The sequence below is a fragment of the Calliphora vicina genome, chromosome 1 (genome assembly GCF_958450345.1).
Source record: "Calliphora vicina chromosome 1, idCalVici1.1, whole genome shotgun sequence".
Taxonomy (NCBI): domain Eukaryota; kingdom Metazoa; phylum Arthropoda; class Insecta; order Diptera; family Calliphoridae; genus Calliphora; species Calliphora vicina.
The window spans coordinates 157,156,906-157,174,022 of NC_088780.1; the positions used below are offsets into that span (position 1 = coordinate 157,156,906).

A 17,117-nucleotide genomic window follows, 5' to 3' on the forward strand; every position below is an offset into this window, starting at 1 on the left:
GTATGCGGAAACGTAGCTTTAGCTATTAGGCTGTATGAAATCATGGACCGATTTTAACCATTTTCGATAGCGTTTATCATTGGGCCAAATAATTTGTATCGAATTATCTCTTACTACGGTGATCTAGGGTATAAAAATACATCGCTGTTTGAGTTTTTAATTTCCCCACATTTTTTGATTCCCGGGAATTGGGAAATTTTTTGTTCCATTCCCGGGAACTCGGGAATTTCCGAAATATTAAAGCCAAAATTCATATAAAAATTTAGTGTTATAATCATAATATATTGTATAATACATTACCGAAGTCGATAGAGCGGTGTCCGTATGTATGTTTAGTCCATTATTGCCGAGAATATAAGAGAAAATCTGTAAAAATACCTCTTCGCATTTTTTTTGGTAAGAAAATTAGCGATCCAACTTGTTTTCTTTGTATTTTCATCTGTTTTAAATTCTCGGGATTCCCGACAAAAAATCCCGGGAATCGGGTAGTAAAAAATTGCTAAAATTCTTGTGAAATTGGTAACGGGAATTCCGGGAATAAAAACCCTAAGTAAGCGAAAGTGAGAAAAAAATGTATGTATATGCTCCACAAAACAAGACTTCTTCATTTCTTCAAAAGCTTAATAACTGTTGATTTATTGGACATGATGCTGTACAAATTTAAAGTTTTGTTCAGAATATGTATATGCTGAAATTAGGGATGCCAATCCCGAAATCCCGATCCCGAAAATCCCGGGATTTTTCGGGATCGGGATTTCCCGAATCCCGGGATTTGTGAAAAATAATCCCGGGATTTTTCGGGATTAACAAATCCCGAAATATTATGAGATTTTTGATATTTTTGGACGATTTTTGAAGCACCCTAAATTTCAGCATATTTTTTATAATACTAATCTCGCTTCAAATCCAAACGCAGACAGATTTTTTCATTTGAATCGGAGAGCAGCACGTCTCCCTTGCATTAACAGGCTTTTACACAATTTACACTTTTACGAAATTTATGTTCAAGTTATTTTCTAAAGGGGACTAGGGGCAAATGTAGCCCGATTTCCGCAGTACTTTACAGTATAATTTCAGATTATTTACAACTTATTTTGTGCAAAATTTTATAAGGATTGCCGCATAATCAAGATATTTATGACTGCTCAAACAGTACTCCGGTGGACAATTGTATGGAGCTAGGGGAAATCATGGACCATTTTATTTTAATTTAACGCATTAGTTTTTGATTTGTTATGTTTTTACTTAAATATATTAATGATATAATAGTTTTTATTGTTGAATTTGATGTTTTTTACGTTTAACTAAAATCCCGAAGTCCCGAAAAATCCCGAAATCCCGAAAAATCCCGGGATCCCGAAAAATCCCGGGGTCCCGAAAAATCCCGGGATCCCGGGATTTACATTTCTAAAATCCCGAATCCCGGGATTTGTAAAACTCAGTCCCGTTTGGCATCCCTAGCTGAAATCAATGATATTAACCAAAGAATAACAAGAAGTGGAACGTTGTAAATAAAACCTAATTCTACTGGTAGAAAAAACCTAACTTAAAGAATGTATTAGTAAAATTTGTTTCATATATTTTGGTGTTCAAACCTCGCAGCAGTTCTAGGAGACTGTTCCGAACTAGTGATTCAACCGATCATATGTGAGTAGTTATTTTAATACGTGCATATCTTAAGCAGGGGGTCAATTGATCTTTTTGGATTACAATGAGCACCTTGACGGCAAAGTTTTGCAAAAAAAAAATAAACGATTACTTCAAAAAATATAATTCTTTAGCAAAATGCCAAATAGTGAATGGTATGAAAAGCTAATAATCTATTTTCGACCAACCATTTTCATTTCGATTTTTACAGTCGATTAATCGAACCCAATAATCGATTTTTTAATAATCGACCTGCATTTTTGGGAACTATAGCAAATGACCCATATACGCTATAATTACGGATTAAAATCATATTTTGAAAGAGTATTATAACTCCTTGATGTTGAGGTGATCATTTTATAAACCGTAAAGGCAAATATTTGACAACAATTTTATGGAAAAAATTTCGTAGCACTTTTTATACAAATTTCTTAAGGTTGAAAAAATTTCGCATAAAAAAATGAGGTCCTCCGTGAATATTTTCCGATGCAAATTTTAATGAAAGCAAAAAACGTAGACAATACTAAAAATTCCGGAATTTTATTTCTATTTCGATTAATCGTTATCAAAAATCGATTTCAGCACGAAATAATCGTTTTTAGACCCTGAAAATCGATTTTCGACCATAATCGTAATCGATTTACCATTCACTAATGCCAATAGATGCCAATAAACTATGCTTTAAAGACTATAATAAAGGTGGTTAGTAAAGTGACCACAAAACCGCAAAGAGTTAAGTGACAATTGACTTCACGCTAGGTTATATGGGATATATGAAGTAATCAATAGACTTCTCTCTGCACTACAAGGAGCATATGCGTGTCAAATTCCCCAAAATATATCAATTGGAGTCAGCCAAGTGATCAGACATTAGTAACAATTACTGTATATAAGGGATACATTTGACTATTTGCTTAAATGCTGTCAACACAGCCCTGTGTGTTTGTGAAATAATGTGTAGAAAATGCTATTTTAGTTAAAATTTGAAGAAAAAATTTTGAAATTTCTGTTTGTTTTACATATCTTTCAAGTGTGTTGAATTCACATAGTACTTGTATGTGAGAAGAGAGAAATGTTGTTGTTGTGTAAAAATTAGAGCCTTGTTATTCATTGGTATTAACAATAAAATAAAAATAATCACGTACATTTTGAGAAAACTTTAAGTAAAACTTCTAAAACATTTCTAAATGTTAGGGATTTCTTAAAAGAAAAATTACAAATTAACCATTTAACCTTTATGTCAACAGCAGAACTGCTTTACGCACGTCAACAGCAACATACCTGGGTATGTTCATACGTTTTATATGATGAATGGCTGCCGTTAGCATAAAAATGCTAATATCTAACTCGTTTGTTGGAATTTCTGAATTATTTTTTTTTATTTTGTTAAAAATATACAAAAGTTCAAACATTTTATGATAACCAGTTATACCATAGAGAATTATACATAGAAACGAGACACTCCGATTTGTCAAACAAAAATACAACAAATAATATTTCTGATACAACAACAAAATACATTGTCTAGCATGTATTTTGTTGTTGCAAGAGATAGGTTTTTGGCAACAGACTTAGGTTTTTGACAATTCCGTCTCGTCTCTATGTTACCCTATGAGTTATACCCTTACATTTTGTCATTGTTTTATGAAAAAAGTGGTTGTATAGGTATGACAAATAATGCTTTGAATTGAGTTTTTGCAAAGATACAAATTTTTCAAATTAAAATAATTTTTTTTTATTTATTAATAGTTTTTAATGGAATTTTACAGTTATATAGACTTTTCTATTAGATATTGAAAAATAAAAACAGGAGCGGAGTTATCGGAACCCTTTACAAAATAATTAAGAACATATTTGGCCATCTAAAATAGGTTACTGTATTTTGATATCTACTACGCGATTTGAAAATTTTTGCACTAAAGTTGAATTTTACATAAAAATAGGCGTTATTTGAATGGACCTGGTCCCCTCCGTATCAAGAATTTTTAAATTTATTTTCATTTAAAATATTTAGTGTAAAGTTATAATACATCTTCTTTGAAATTTATTAGATAACTTAAAAATAAAAAATACCCTTTTCTCAAAAAACTAGGGAAAAATCTTTAATTTTTTTTTAAATTCAGGAGTCAGTCAAGATTTTTAAATACCTCTTTTTTTGTTTGACATATACATACATTTGTTGTTAGTCCAATAAAAGAAAAATTGAGAAAATCGGGATATATTTGGTCCCGCTGGTAAAAACGTTGAAAAAATACTATACTCTTAAATTTGATCATTATATTATATATCTTCCAAACGGGTGATCCTATCCTAACCGAACTTGGGACAATTGCGTTTTTTGGGACAATAGTTTTGGCTAGGATATCAAGAATTTTCAAGTTGATCCGAATATCCAATTCAGAGATACACCATTTTGAAAATGCTAAACATACCCAGGTATATTGACATAAAGGTTAATGGCCTTGAGGGAAAATTTAACTAATATTGCATACTTTTGGGTTTTCTATAAAAGTTTCTAAAAAATTAAAAATGTTTGTTTTTAGATTTCATTCTAAACTTATTGGGACAGGTTCAAATTATTTTTCGTACTAAATAATATTACCTCTATTTTTAACTAAATCGAAAAATGTTTTACTTTGTATTTTTGTTTAAAATGAATTGAAATTTGTTGTTGCTTTAATAAAAAAAATGTTGTGTTTTTTTTTCTTTCTTTTTTTATTATTAATGTTTTTATAAACATTTTTATATTTATAATTTTTTATTTGTTTATAATTTATAATACTTTTTCTTCCATTGTTTTGTCCTTAGCTTAAATTAGAAGTAATTTATTAATATAATTAATTTTATTTGTTGTTGTTGTTATTACTGATCTTTTGTTGTTGTTTATCTGTTTATTTTATCATTAACTGAGAGTTTCTTTTTTATGTTTTTTTTTTGTAGTGTGTGGGCTGGTGTGTCTGTCAAACGTCTGTTCATTGTCCATTGAACAAACAGAAAACAAAATAAACATAAAGAAACAAGGTGGCCAGATTGCCGGCGGCGCTGGTATGCTCGCGTTTGCCTGGCTGGGAACTCGCCGGAGGGGGTGGTCCTTGCCAGCAATCCGGATCGAAAACACACACTATCACAAAAATCATACCAGCAAAAGTATATTTAAGTTAAAGGGGCTCGAAGTAGTTTCTCTTGTCCTTTTTCTCTTTCCTTTATTTCCCTGCGTACCTATCTACCGAACAATTTCTTCTCCTGGCTGATGTTGTTGCCAGGAGATAACCCACCCACTCGGGATTGAATCCCGCCATGACATCCTATCGTAAGAATGTCCCAAACTTTCCCCGCAAACAATACCTTCCCTACTTACCGCCGCGTTTACTGAAATTTAGTAAATCATTTTAAAAAAAAAACTTGAAAAATAGCAATTTCATTTAAACATTATAAAAGTTTCGGTTTATTAATAAAGAATGAATTTATACAAACAAAAAAAAGAATTATTAACAAAATTTACTTTAGAAATAAAAATGTACAAAAATTTTGTTTTTGTTTAAAAATTTCAAATTTTAGCATTAAGATTCAGTTTTAAAAATTTAGCTTTAAGATTTTAGTTTTAAATTTTAAATTTAAGATTTTAGTTTTAAATTTTAAATTTAAGATTTTAGTTTTAAATTTTAAATTTAAGATTTTAAATTTTAATTTTTTTTTTTTTTTTTGCTTTTAGTTTAATTTAATAAAATTTCTTTTAATAATAATAATTTATAATGTATCTTTTTAAATCTAGCGTTACTGCTTTCCCGCTCTATTCCCTGGCGGCCAACTAATTTTGCGGAAGAATCTCCCGGGTGAGGATAGGGTAGATGGATATTTCCTGTCAGTGACGTGTCTAAATGTCTAAGTGGTTCGAGGTACTATTAATATTTAGAATTCTCTAATTCCTTTTATTTATTTATTTATTTATATATATTTATTTATAAAATTTTTTTTTTTTTTTATAGGAGAATTACCTATATAAGATTTAGGAAAATCTTGGGTTAATTAACCTCGCGACTCACTGTTCCCTAGGCCAGAGCTCTAACCTAACTCGCGCACGCGTGGTTAAGGTTCACACGCGGGATGGACTTTGCGATACTTAAGACTTCCTATTTTTTTTTATATAAATATCTCACTAATCACCTTTTTTTTTATTTTATAAATATTTCTTTTTGTTTTTTTTTTTTTATTTTCTTAAAGAAAAGGAACCGAATTGAACGTCCGTCTATATGTCCCGGTGTATTTTACTGTACTTCGTCGGAATATCACCAAATATACCCTAGCACCCCAGGCGTGGTGGTGCTAATGCTGCTTCTCCCTCGTTGGATGGAGTCTTGTTGCAGTGGCTTTGCAGGTTGGTTTGATTAGTTTTTTTTTATTTTTTTATTTTTATATTTTAAGATTTAGTTTTAAGTTTAGCTTTAAGTTTAAAAAAAAAAATCTTTTGTTTAATAAAATTTACTTATTTTGTTTAAAAAAAATCAAAAATTTAGTTTTTCTTTTATATGAGGCCACGGACTCCACCTTCTTCACTATGTGGAGCCAAAATCAAAAAAGGGACGACATTTTCTCTTCTTGGTATCGAGAAACCTCGTTTACCAATATGGCTTCCTAGCTTCAACAATTGTTCAGCAATTTGTTTGCCTACATAAAATTTTTTTTACAGGTATTTTGTTATTGTTTACATTTTCTCTACCTTCCAGCTGTCAAAACGTATGCCCTTAATCTTGAGTTGCCAACTATTTGCTCTCTTCTTCTTTTTAAATTTTTCGTATCGACAGGGTGCACATGACAAACCCAACCACTCCTGTTATCCATCCCTGGATACAGGATGGGAGGGAAAAATAAGCGCCCTGATTTTCTGTAATACCCTAATGTTACGAAATTTTATGAGATTTTGGGTATTTTATTTACTCCCACAAAAAAATTATAGTCTGGTAACCCCTATTTTATATTCACCACACTTAAAAAAATACGACTCTGTACCTTCGTTAATGTTTTCTCATATGGCAACCTTGACTGAACATACTCTATAAGAATTAACGAAAAGAGGAGGAGGCAAAATAAAAAAAACTACGCGTGGGTGAAGAAGAAGCACCCAAACAAAAATTTATGAATGAAAGGTAAGTGGAAGTATTTTTTTTGTAAATAAACATTAAAATAATAAAAATAATACTTTAAATTGTTTAAAATATTATAATAATTTTTTCTTTTGTTTCTTCACAGGTTCTGGTGTAGATTTATGGCCAATAAGTGGGATTTTAAATAAGGTAAGTAAAAGTGTTATACAAATGGAAATTTTATTAGTGGTGTTGTTAACTAACACAACCAAATTCTTTTTCTTTACAGGGATCATGTTGGCGGCCCTGGGCCTATAAAAAAAGTACAGATGACGAATTCTAATATGGCGGATCGGAGCAGAATTGAAAAAGTAAGTAAATGTGTAAAAATTATTTTAATTTCTAAATAAATTTTCTAAAAATTAATTTTTAAATTTCAGAAACTATATCAAATTAACCTGAGCATTAGGGTGGTTCCGGATTTTAAGGTAAGTGAAATGAATATTCTATTTAGATATAAGTGAAATTAGGAATTTAAAAATTAAAAGTGCAAAAAAAAATTGGTTTTGGTTACAGTGAGTGTAAAAAGTGAGTATTCAAAAAAAAAAAATTTTAATTAAAAATGTGAAAAATTTTAATAGAAGTGGCTATAGTTTCGCGATAAATTTTAGAAATAATAACACGGATTTAAAATTCTTATTGGAATTTACAGTGTGCGTGAAAAGTGAACAAAAAAAAATAAAAAAATTAATGAATGATTTAGAAAAATTGATTATGAAATTTAACAATGCTAATTAAGTTAAATAAAAAAACTGTGTACAGTGAAAAGCAAAAGTGAAGTGACAAAACTTTTAATTTTTAAAATTAATTGCATGAATTAAATTAAAAAGTGATTAAGTGAAAATTAGATTGAAAAACAAAACTAAAAATTTATTTTGAACAATACCGTGAGTGATAAAAGTTTTGTGTTAAAAAAAAATTAAACAATTTTATGAAAATTAAACTATTGAGTGATTTGAAACTATTGAATAAAAAAAAATGAATGAAAATTTGATTTTATAATTTACAGTGATTGTTAAAATTTGTGAAACGGATTAAAAAAACTGAATAAAATTAAATAAAAAGTGAATTTTGTGACCAAAAATAATGGGAAAAACTAAAAAAAAATTAATACAGTGTGTGACAAAAGTAATTGTTCAAATATTTTAATTGTTCATATATAAAAAAAATTTAAATGGTGAAAGTGATTGTAAATTTTATAAAAATTTAATTCATATATGAAAAATAATGTGAACTGTGACCATAACCATTTAGTAATCAAAACTAAAGAAAATTATTTTAATAAAAAAAACTCAAACTTAATGAAAAATTAAAATGAAATTGAATTTGAATTTGAAATACAAACTAAATCAGTAAATGGAGATAATAAAAGAAAAGCTAAAGAAAAATAATTGTTCTTTTAATAATTTTGTTTGTTATCCAATTCAATATGTGAACTTTACTAATTCTTCAATAATTTTCCTTTTATTTTCAGATTTTTAAAATTCAAGCGGACCTGTGACAAGTCCTTGGGCAATCGATTCCATTTAAGTTTGGTAAGTATAAATAAAATTCTTATATCTTACTGGAAATTATTACTATATTTTGTTTTTCACGATTTAATCGTGGGAAATGAGGTAGAAATGCAAGGACTAAATTCACCAAAGCTCTTAGGATAATGCCTAGAGTCTTTGGCGAGAAGTACCCCTTGCAATTTCTCCTTTAAAATAATATAGTAATTATAAAAAAAAATAAATTAAATGATAAATATCAAAAAAAAATAGAAAATTTAGCTTACTAAAAGAATTATCAAAATTCAATTTTGTTTTCTTTTTGGTAAATTTCAGGATATCCTTTTAGCTCACTAGATTTTAAATATTAAACTTAATTTACCAAATTTACTAATGACAATTTTCTCCACAGGTTGGAAATTCATTTGGTGCCTGGGATGGGGATTAAAAATGAAATCTTCAAAAAAAAAAAGAAGTAAGTGAACTAAAGTTATCTATATCTATTGATTGGATATATGAAATATAAAAGTATCATGAAATTTATATATTTGATAAAATACTAATTGTTTTGTTTTTATTTATACAGATTGTATACTAATTCATCACTCCTGCATAAAAACACTGAGCCGAGATGGAAAAAGTTCCAGACGACAAAAAAAATTGGTGAGTTTGAAAATTCAATTTATATATATTAATATTTAAATTTAAGTTATTGCGCTTAGTCTAACATTAGCATTACTATTCCAATAAAAAGTAGTTAAACCAAATTAAATATTGCCAATAACATTTCATGATCTTTAAGATCATAAATCTTTCAAATAAAAAAAATATTTGGCCAGAAATGGTTCGTATTGTGAGAACAAAACACAGTGGTGTTAGATTTATCCAATAACAAGTAAGCCACGTATTTCTTCAAGAGATGCTTGTTGGGTAAACGTTGCAAATTACTCCCGTCTCTTTAATATTATCAAAATCAGATCAACATACTAGATGTCTAACGATTCTCAGCTCTTATTGGCATAGTTCCCCAGAGTGTTAACGGAATTGCATCAATAGTGTGTTGACAGTCACAATCGTGATAAAAGATTTAATTGGTTTCGGTGAGCATGGTGACGTACTACTTGTTACTGAGTAAATCCAACGCAACTGGTAATTGTTCCACAACACAAATGAACATCTCTGGTCGCAATATTCTAGATAAAAAAACAAAATATTAATTAAAATAAAAATCAAATGGCAAAAAAAAATAAAAAAAAACATAGTCATTTAACTATAGTTTCATGTAGAAAGTATTTACTAACCACTCATAAATAAAATTTTGACAATACGTTTTAGTATTTGACAGAGTTAGGTATTCGGACTGAAATGTTGGGACTAAGACCACCAAAGAATTTGAAACTATTGTTTCAAATCTTTGGCGTGAAATACCCCCAACGATTTCCCTTGAAGGTCTTCAACCTCGTATAGACTATTACCTACAGGTCGTACAATCCTACATTTTAAAAATTTCTTCGCTAGCTTAGCATTGAAATTGGTCTTAAAGTCGCTCTGCTGAAAATTGCGACGATAAACCTCCTGACCTGGTACAAACTTAACTTGACGGCAGCGTGTATTATAGGTTTTCTCATTCCTTAAGTAGGCTCTATGCAGATTCTCACGAATTTTCTGCCTTATTAAATCCATTTTCACGGATTTCGGTATTATGTTGAATTCAGGATCGCTTAGACTTTGTAATTTCTTAGCCAGTTTATAGATACTCCCATGAGAAACCATATTCATGCCAAAAAGCGCAAAATAAGGCGTGACACCAATGGACGTTTGAACAGACGATCTTAGCGAGAATTCAATTTCTGATAAGTACTTATCCCATTCCGTGTGATCATGTTGAAGATAAGATCTGATTGCAGACAGAATGGACTGGTTCACCCGCTCCGAGGCGTTGGCTTGTGGCGAGTGGGTGGCCGTCCGCACATGTTTCACGCCAAAATTGTTCACCATATCGATGAATTCTTTGCTGACGAACTGCTTACCATTATCGGACAGAATTATCTCCGGTGTTCCAAATTTATGAAAAACCTCTGAAATCAGGAATTTTATAACGTTCTTCGTGTTAGCTTTAGCCATCGCTTTAAGCAGGACAAATTTTGTAAGATGGTCTAGGACTATAAATATGTATGAATTCCCGTTCTTAGAGCGCGGATACGGACCCAAAAAATCTATAAAAATCTTTTGGAACGGACGTTCCGTTTGCGTTTCAGCTCCCATCGGTGGTCTCAAAATTGCATTAGCTGGTTTTGTTTCTCTGCAAATTTGACAATTTGCTACGAAGGAACGAACCTGTACGTTCTGGTTTGGCCAATAGAAGTATTCTTTTACCCTCCTAAGTGTTTTGCCGAATCCTCCGTGCGAAGCTTGAGGGGGATTATGACACTTCTCAATAATTTCGTGTGTCAATTCAAGTGGTACCCAGAGCTTCCATGCGAAATCTTCGTTCAATGGGACTCCATCATAAGGCAAGACCCTTTTATAGACCAGGTCATCCACTACCTTTAGATCTGGTAGGCTTTCTGCGTTTTCGGTCACTTTGGCGATTAAGTCCAGGTAATGTTGTTCTTTAAAATATTTGGAATCAAAATTAATAATGTTGTTTACCTCCGCAGAAAGCTCCTCCATGTCATACCTCGACAAGGTGTCGGGTACTATATTTTTAGAACCTGGCCTGTGTTCGACGGTGAAGGCAAATGCTTGAAGATGCAAGCTCCATCTGGCAAGTCGACCGCTCAAGTCTTTGTGGGACATCAACCATTTAAGGCTGCTGTGGTCAGTGATGACTGTAAAGGGCATCAACTCGATGTAAGGCCTAAATTTTTTAATGGCCATTACCACAGCCAAACACTCTCTCTCAGTGACCGAATAGTTTTTCTGGGCGCTGGTCAACTTATGAGAGAAGAATGCGATGGGATGCTCTCCGTCGTCTTCGTCCTTCTGAAATAAGACAGCTCCTAATCCAATATCTGAGGCATCACACTGCACGTAAAAGTGCTTGTTAAAATTGGGATGAGTGAGCACTGGTGCTGTTGTAAGGGCTGTTTTCAGTCTATCGAAAGCTTCTCTGGCATCATCGGGAAAATTGAAAGTTTTTCCTTTCTTAAGGGTGTTGAAGATAGGAGTAGAAATCGTCGCGTAGTCTGGGATGAAGCGCCTGTACCAGCCAGTAGCTCCCATGAAACTCCTGACCTGCCTAGCGGTTTTCGGGTAAGTAAATTTTAAAATCGTTTCTACCTTCTCTGGGTCTGGTTTTAATTTACCCCCTCCCACTATATAACCTAGGTACCGCAACTCTTTGAAGCAGAACTTCGATTTCCCTACATTTATGGTCAGACCTGCTGAATCCAAACAATGCGCCACTCGATCCAGCAATTCCAGGTGGGTTTTAAAGTCTGGAGATACGATCAAAAGATCGTCTAGATAGACAAAGACTCTATCACGAAGTGCTGAGGGGATCACTTTATCCATCAGACGGCATAACCTTTGGGCTGCATTACACAACCCAAAAGGCATTACCGTAAAATGGTAAAGTGGTCGTCCTGGCACCGTGAATGCAGTCTTTTCTCTACTAGACGCATCTAGTGGTATCTGCCAGAACGCGTCTTTAAGATCTACGCTTGATATAAAATATGTGTCCCCTAACCGGCTGAGAAGACCTTCGATGTGCGGCAGAGGATAGGCGTCCTTAATCGTGAGGGCATTCAGCTTACGGGCGTCCAAGCACAAACGGTTCTTCTCGCCCCTACGGACGAGAGTAACCGGATGGCTCCAAGGACTCTCGCTCTGCTCAATGACCCCAAGATTAAGCATCCTATCAAGCTCTGCGTACATCAACTTCTGCACAGCTGGTGAGACCGGATAATGCTTGTCCTTAACTGGAATCGCATCGCGAGTGTCGATTGTATGGGATTCGAGGGAAGTCTGACCAAGTCCCTTCTTCGTAAAACATGGAAATTTCGCTACTAAAATATCTAATGACGCCTTCTGACTCGGAGTGAGTATATGTGTCTTAACTTCACCATTTATTACTTCAGACTCTGGACAGAGATTGACATCATTAGTAGTTAGGCTACACAAATTGGGAAATAAACCGAAACTTCTCATGAAATCTACCCCTAAAAATAGTGGTCTATTTAGAGATGGCACCAAATAAAAGGTGATCTCTTGTGACCTATTGTTGAAATTTATTTTAACCTTTACACGACCTACTATCCTGTGAGGACTACCATCAGCCGTCCTAATGTGTGAAGAAAAGTTCAGAATTTGTAAACCTGTGTTCTCAAGGAACTCCAGGCACCCTTTACCTAAACATGAGACAGTAGCCCCACTGTCTAAAAGACCTTCTATGGGCACGCCATTAATAGGTACCTTCAAATAAAAACGGGCGTCTTCACCCTCATATAAACAGGCTGACATAATTTCATTCCTAACTCTCTTTCTCATTTTATACCTAATCCTAGCCTTTTTTATCTTATCAGAGACCTGCCCAAAAATTCTATCCCTGGCCTCATTATACTCCTTCACTCTTTGATGGAGTGGCTTAATTTCACGAATTTTGGTTTTTTCTATAATCGGAATCTGTTTATTAGGGTTAGTTAAAATTTGGGTGGGCCTACACACTATGACTGACTGGTTAACCGGGATTACGTCTGGGTCGAACGAGTCTCCCCCGTCAGGGACTCGCTCACTACCTGGTTTCCCTGACATTTTGGGCACTTTGGGGTGACTACGTTGTCTCGGCCACATCGGAAGCAAAATATACGCCTATTTGGCGACGGACAGTCCATAAAGCTATGGCCTGGCTGTTTGCAGTTCCAGCAAATATAGCGGCTACTGGTGGCCAAGGCGTCCACTTCGACAATCGGTGGTGGCGGTTCATCGTCACTAAGTTGCAGCTCATGCACACGAGCAGTTGCTGGACCCCTTGACTGGAACTGTTGCCTTTGCTGACTCAAAATCAAGTTTTCTGCCCGTTTTGCTTGTTGGCAGAAATCATTCAGCCCTTCTGTTCTCACGGAAAATAACAGGTGCGATAAGGCCGGCTTTAAATTCCCCTTCATGATTTCCACAAGATCTCGCTCAGAATATGGATTTCTCTGTTGGTTTCTCAGCCTCATCACGGCATTATAGAAGTTCTCAAAGCTTTCCTGGGGCATCTGGCGGCGGTCCATTATTTGTTTTTGCAGTTGGAATTCATTTTCGTATCTTCGGAACTGGGTTAAAAATGCTCTCTCCAGGTCGTCCCAGGTTTGGATTGAAACGAGTTTGCGCAAGTTCCAATACCAATCCAGAGCTTGGCCTTCTAATAGTGAATGGAAACTTCGTCTGATGTCGTTGAAGGAGCAATTGTAGTCTTGTCGAAGGACGTCGACTCGAAATATGAAATCCTCAGCGCTCATCGACTTAGAGGTTCCGTCGAACTTAATGCCCCATTTCGATAAGTCCACCTTCCGTTGTGACTCAAATGCACCTTCGGTCGGCCAGCTGGGTGCTTGTGACGAATGGGCTGGCTGCGTTGGAAAGGCTGGTGTTGGTGCTGATTCTTGTGGCAAAGTGTTTACTAGTTGGGCTGGTGTTGGCTGATAAACATATGGCTGCTGTTGGAAGTTGTGCACGGGTATGTTCATATGTGATTGTGGTGGTAAATTTGTTCTCAACACATTTTGTTGTTCCCTAGGTGGTTGCGGAGCTGGTTGTTGTGGCGGCGATGCCTGTGGAATCGCACGGGTTACAGCCTGGGATATTTCACGTTGCATATCCATACGCAACATCTGCATTTGACGCTGCAATTCCTCCCGAATGAATCCGAACATGTCGCCTGGTGCTGCAACATTAGGTTGAGGAACTGGAGGTGGCACACTTTCTCTGAATTCCTGCCTCACGGTCCTAGCAGTAATGCTACTGTATTGTGGCGATGTGATGGTACTGTTTGAAATGGCAGATTCGTTTTGGAAACCAGAACGTTCATGCGCTATCGACATGAATTGCTGAACGCTTGGATTTACGGCTGGCGATGTGGTGGTAGTCATGGTGTTAGCTAAGGTGTACACTGGAAGCGCCGTGGAAACTATAGTCCCCACGGTAGTTGGTACAAAATTTTGCATATCGGTATTCGGAGTTTGTTCGCGATTCTTAGCAGAACGAGTTACGACCATTCCTACTTGTCTAATTAGATATAGATAAAGATCTAGTACGAGGAATAACCAAATGAAACAAATCAAAATGATAAAACCACAATGTTGATTATTTGTATAGAACGCTAGTAAAAAAAAATATATTTATCTAACAGATAAATATCAAACAAGATACTAATAGAAATCTCCTCCTCTTAAAAAACTAGACGTATAAATCTTAACAAAGAAAAGGTTAAAACTCAAAATGGAAAAGAAGATTCAAAACTTAATCTTGTGAACGGCGATGTTTTTTGGGTAAGTAATGTTTGCAGGTAAAGTGTATAGAAATTGTTCGAAGATATGTACTAATTGTTTTTCTATTGGTTTCAGGAAGTGGAAAAAGTAAATGGATAAATAAAAAAAAAGGTAGTATTTGTTCTACCGCAGCTCAAATTTCAAGGGGCATCTAGAAGATTGGTGTTGAAAACCCAGTACGCCTAGGACTACCCTATCTATTTTACCGCAGACAAAACGTGAGTTTAAATAAAACAAATACTAATAATCGTATCTATTAAGGGTGGCTGCCTATGCTATTCTTTCCTCCCAACTTGAGCATTCTCGCTTTTGCTACAGAAAGCTAACACGAGAGCCTCAAGTTGCTTGGAAAGAACAGGCTGAAGAATCTATCATCCCGCATGACTATAGCGTACACACCAAACGTCGCAACGCGAACCAGACTAGATTGTCCAGATGTTCGGGACTTACGTTGGTGTGCACCACATTAGCCATGCACGATGATAGATTCCCATCTATTGTAAAGTAAAAAAAAACGAAAAGGAAAAAAAAATAAATAACTATTTGTCTGACGACGTCGCTGCAGTTAGGGACTCTTGTTATGACCTAACAGGACTTACGTAGTCTTGACTAAATAGCATTAAGGACTAACTAGATTAGGCTATGGACCTACTTCGGGCCCCACGTTGGGCGCCATTTATGTAGTGTGTGGGCTGGTGTGTCTGTCAAACGTCTGTTCATTGTCCATTGAACAAACAGAAAACAAAATAAACATAAAGAAACAAGGTGGCCAGATTGCCGGCGGCGCTGGTATGCTCGCGTTTGCCTGGCTGGGAACTCGCCGGAGGGGGTGGTCCTTGCCAGCAATCCGGATCGAAAACACACACTATCACAAAAATCATACCAGCAAAAGTATATTTAAGTTAAAGGGGCTCGAAGTAGTTTCTCTTGTCCTTTTTCTCTTTCCTTTATTTCCCTGCGTACCTATCTACCGAACAATTTCTTCTCCTGGCTGATGTTGTTGCCAGGAGATAACCCACCCACTCGGGATTGAATCCCGCCATGACATCCTATCGTAAGAATGTCCCAAACTTTCCCCGCAAACAATACCTTCCCTACTTACCGCCGCGTTTACTGAAATTTAGTAAATCATTTTAAAAAAAAAACTTGAAAAATAGCAATTTCATTTAAACATTATAAAAGTTTCGGTTTATTAATAAAGAATGAATTTATACAAACAAAAAAAAGAATTATTAACAAAATTTACTTTAGAAATAAAAATGTACAAAAATTTTGTTTTTGTTTAAAAATTTCAAATTTTAGCATTAAGATTCAGTTTTAAAAATTTAGCTTTAAGATTTTAGTTTTAAATTTTAAATTTAAGATTTTAGTTTTAAATTTTAAATTTAAGATTTTAGTTTTAAATTTTAAATTTAAGATTTTAAATTTTAATTTTTTTTTTTTTTTTTGCTTTTAGTTTAATTTAATAAAATTTCTTTTAATAATAATAATTTATAATGTATCTTTTTAAATCTAGCGTTACTGCTTTCCCGCTCTATTCCCTGGCGGCCAACTAATTTTGCGGAAGAATCTCCCGGGTGAGGATAGGGTAGATGGATATTTCCTGTCAGTGACGTGTCTAAATGTCTAAGTGGTTCGAGGTACTATTAATATTTAGAATTCTCTAATTCCTTTTATTTATTTATTTATTTATATATATTTATTTATAAAATTTTTTTTTTTTTTTATAGGAGAATTACCTATATAAGATTTAGGAAAATCTTGGGTTAATTAACCTCGCGACTCACTGTTCCCTAGGCCAGAGCTCTAACCTAACTCGCGCACGCGTGGTTAAGGTTCACACGCGGGATGGACTTTGCGATACTTAAGACTTCCTATTTTTTTTTATATAAATATCTCACTAATCACCTTTTTTTTTATTTTATAAATATTTCTTTTTGTTTTTTTTTTTTTATTTTCTTAAAGAAAAGGAACCGAATTGAACGTCCGTCTATATGTCCCGGTGTATTTTACTGTACTTCGTCGGAATATCACCAAATATACCCTAGCACCCCAGGCGTGGTGGTGCTAATGCTGCTTCTCCCTCGTTGGATGGAGTCTTGTTGCAGTGGCTTTGCAGGTTGGTTTGATTAGTTTTTTTTTATTTTTTTATTTTTATATTTTAAGATTTAGTTTTAAGTTTAGCTTTAAGTTTAAAAAAAAAATCTTTTGTTTAATAAAATTTACTTATTTTGTTTAAAAAAAATCAAAAATTTAGTTTTTCTTTTATATGAGGCCACGGACTCCACCTTCTTCACTATGTGGAGCCAAAATCAAAAAAGGGACGACATTTTCTCTTCTTGGTATCGAGAAACCTCGTTTAC

General features: G+C 34.0%; 1 protein-coding gene and 2 long non-coding RNA genes across 3 annotated transcripts; 2 read left to right on the forward strand and 1 right to left on the reverse strand.

Moving 5' to 3' along the window:
• Window positions 1-7,179: 7,179 nt before the first annotated feature.
• LOC135959698 (uncharacterized) lies at window positions 7,180-8,749 on the forward strand. The gene is made up of 3 exons (XR_010576554.1): window positions 7,180-7,216; window positions 8,263-8,323; window positions 8,691-8,749. It is a non-coding gene; the product is annotated as an uncharacterized LOC135959698 (long non-coding RNA).
• A 927-nt stretch (window positions 8,750-9,676) lies between these two features.
• On the reverse strand, window positions 9,677-10,051 carry LOC135953706 (uncharacterized). Its single transcript, XM_065503687.1, has one exon. The coding sequence runs from the start codon at window positions 10,049-10,051 to the stop codon at window positions 9,677-9,679; it is 375 nt and encodes a 124-aa protein (XP_065359759.1).
• A 2,032-nt stretch (window positions 10,052-12,083) lies between these two features.
• On the forward strand, window positions 12,084-16,624 carry LOC135964211 (uncharacterized). The gene is made up of 4 exons (XR_010576869.1): window positions 12,084-12,320; window positions 14,667-14,972; window positions 16,271-16,394; window positions 16,485-16,624. It is a non-coding gene; the product is annotated as an uncharacterized LOC135964211 (long non-coding RNA).
• Window positions 16,625-17,117: the final 493 nt, after the last annotated feature.

Excerpts from the sequence above, each read along its gene's own strand:
- LOC135953706 (XM_065503687.1), bottom strand. The coding sequence starts at position 10,051 with ATGGTTTCTCATGGGAGTATCTATAAACTGGCTAAGAAATTACAAAGT.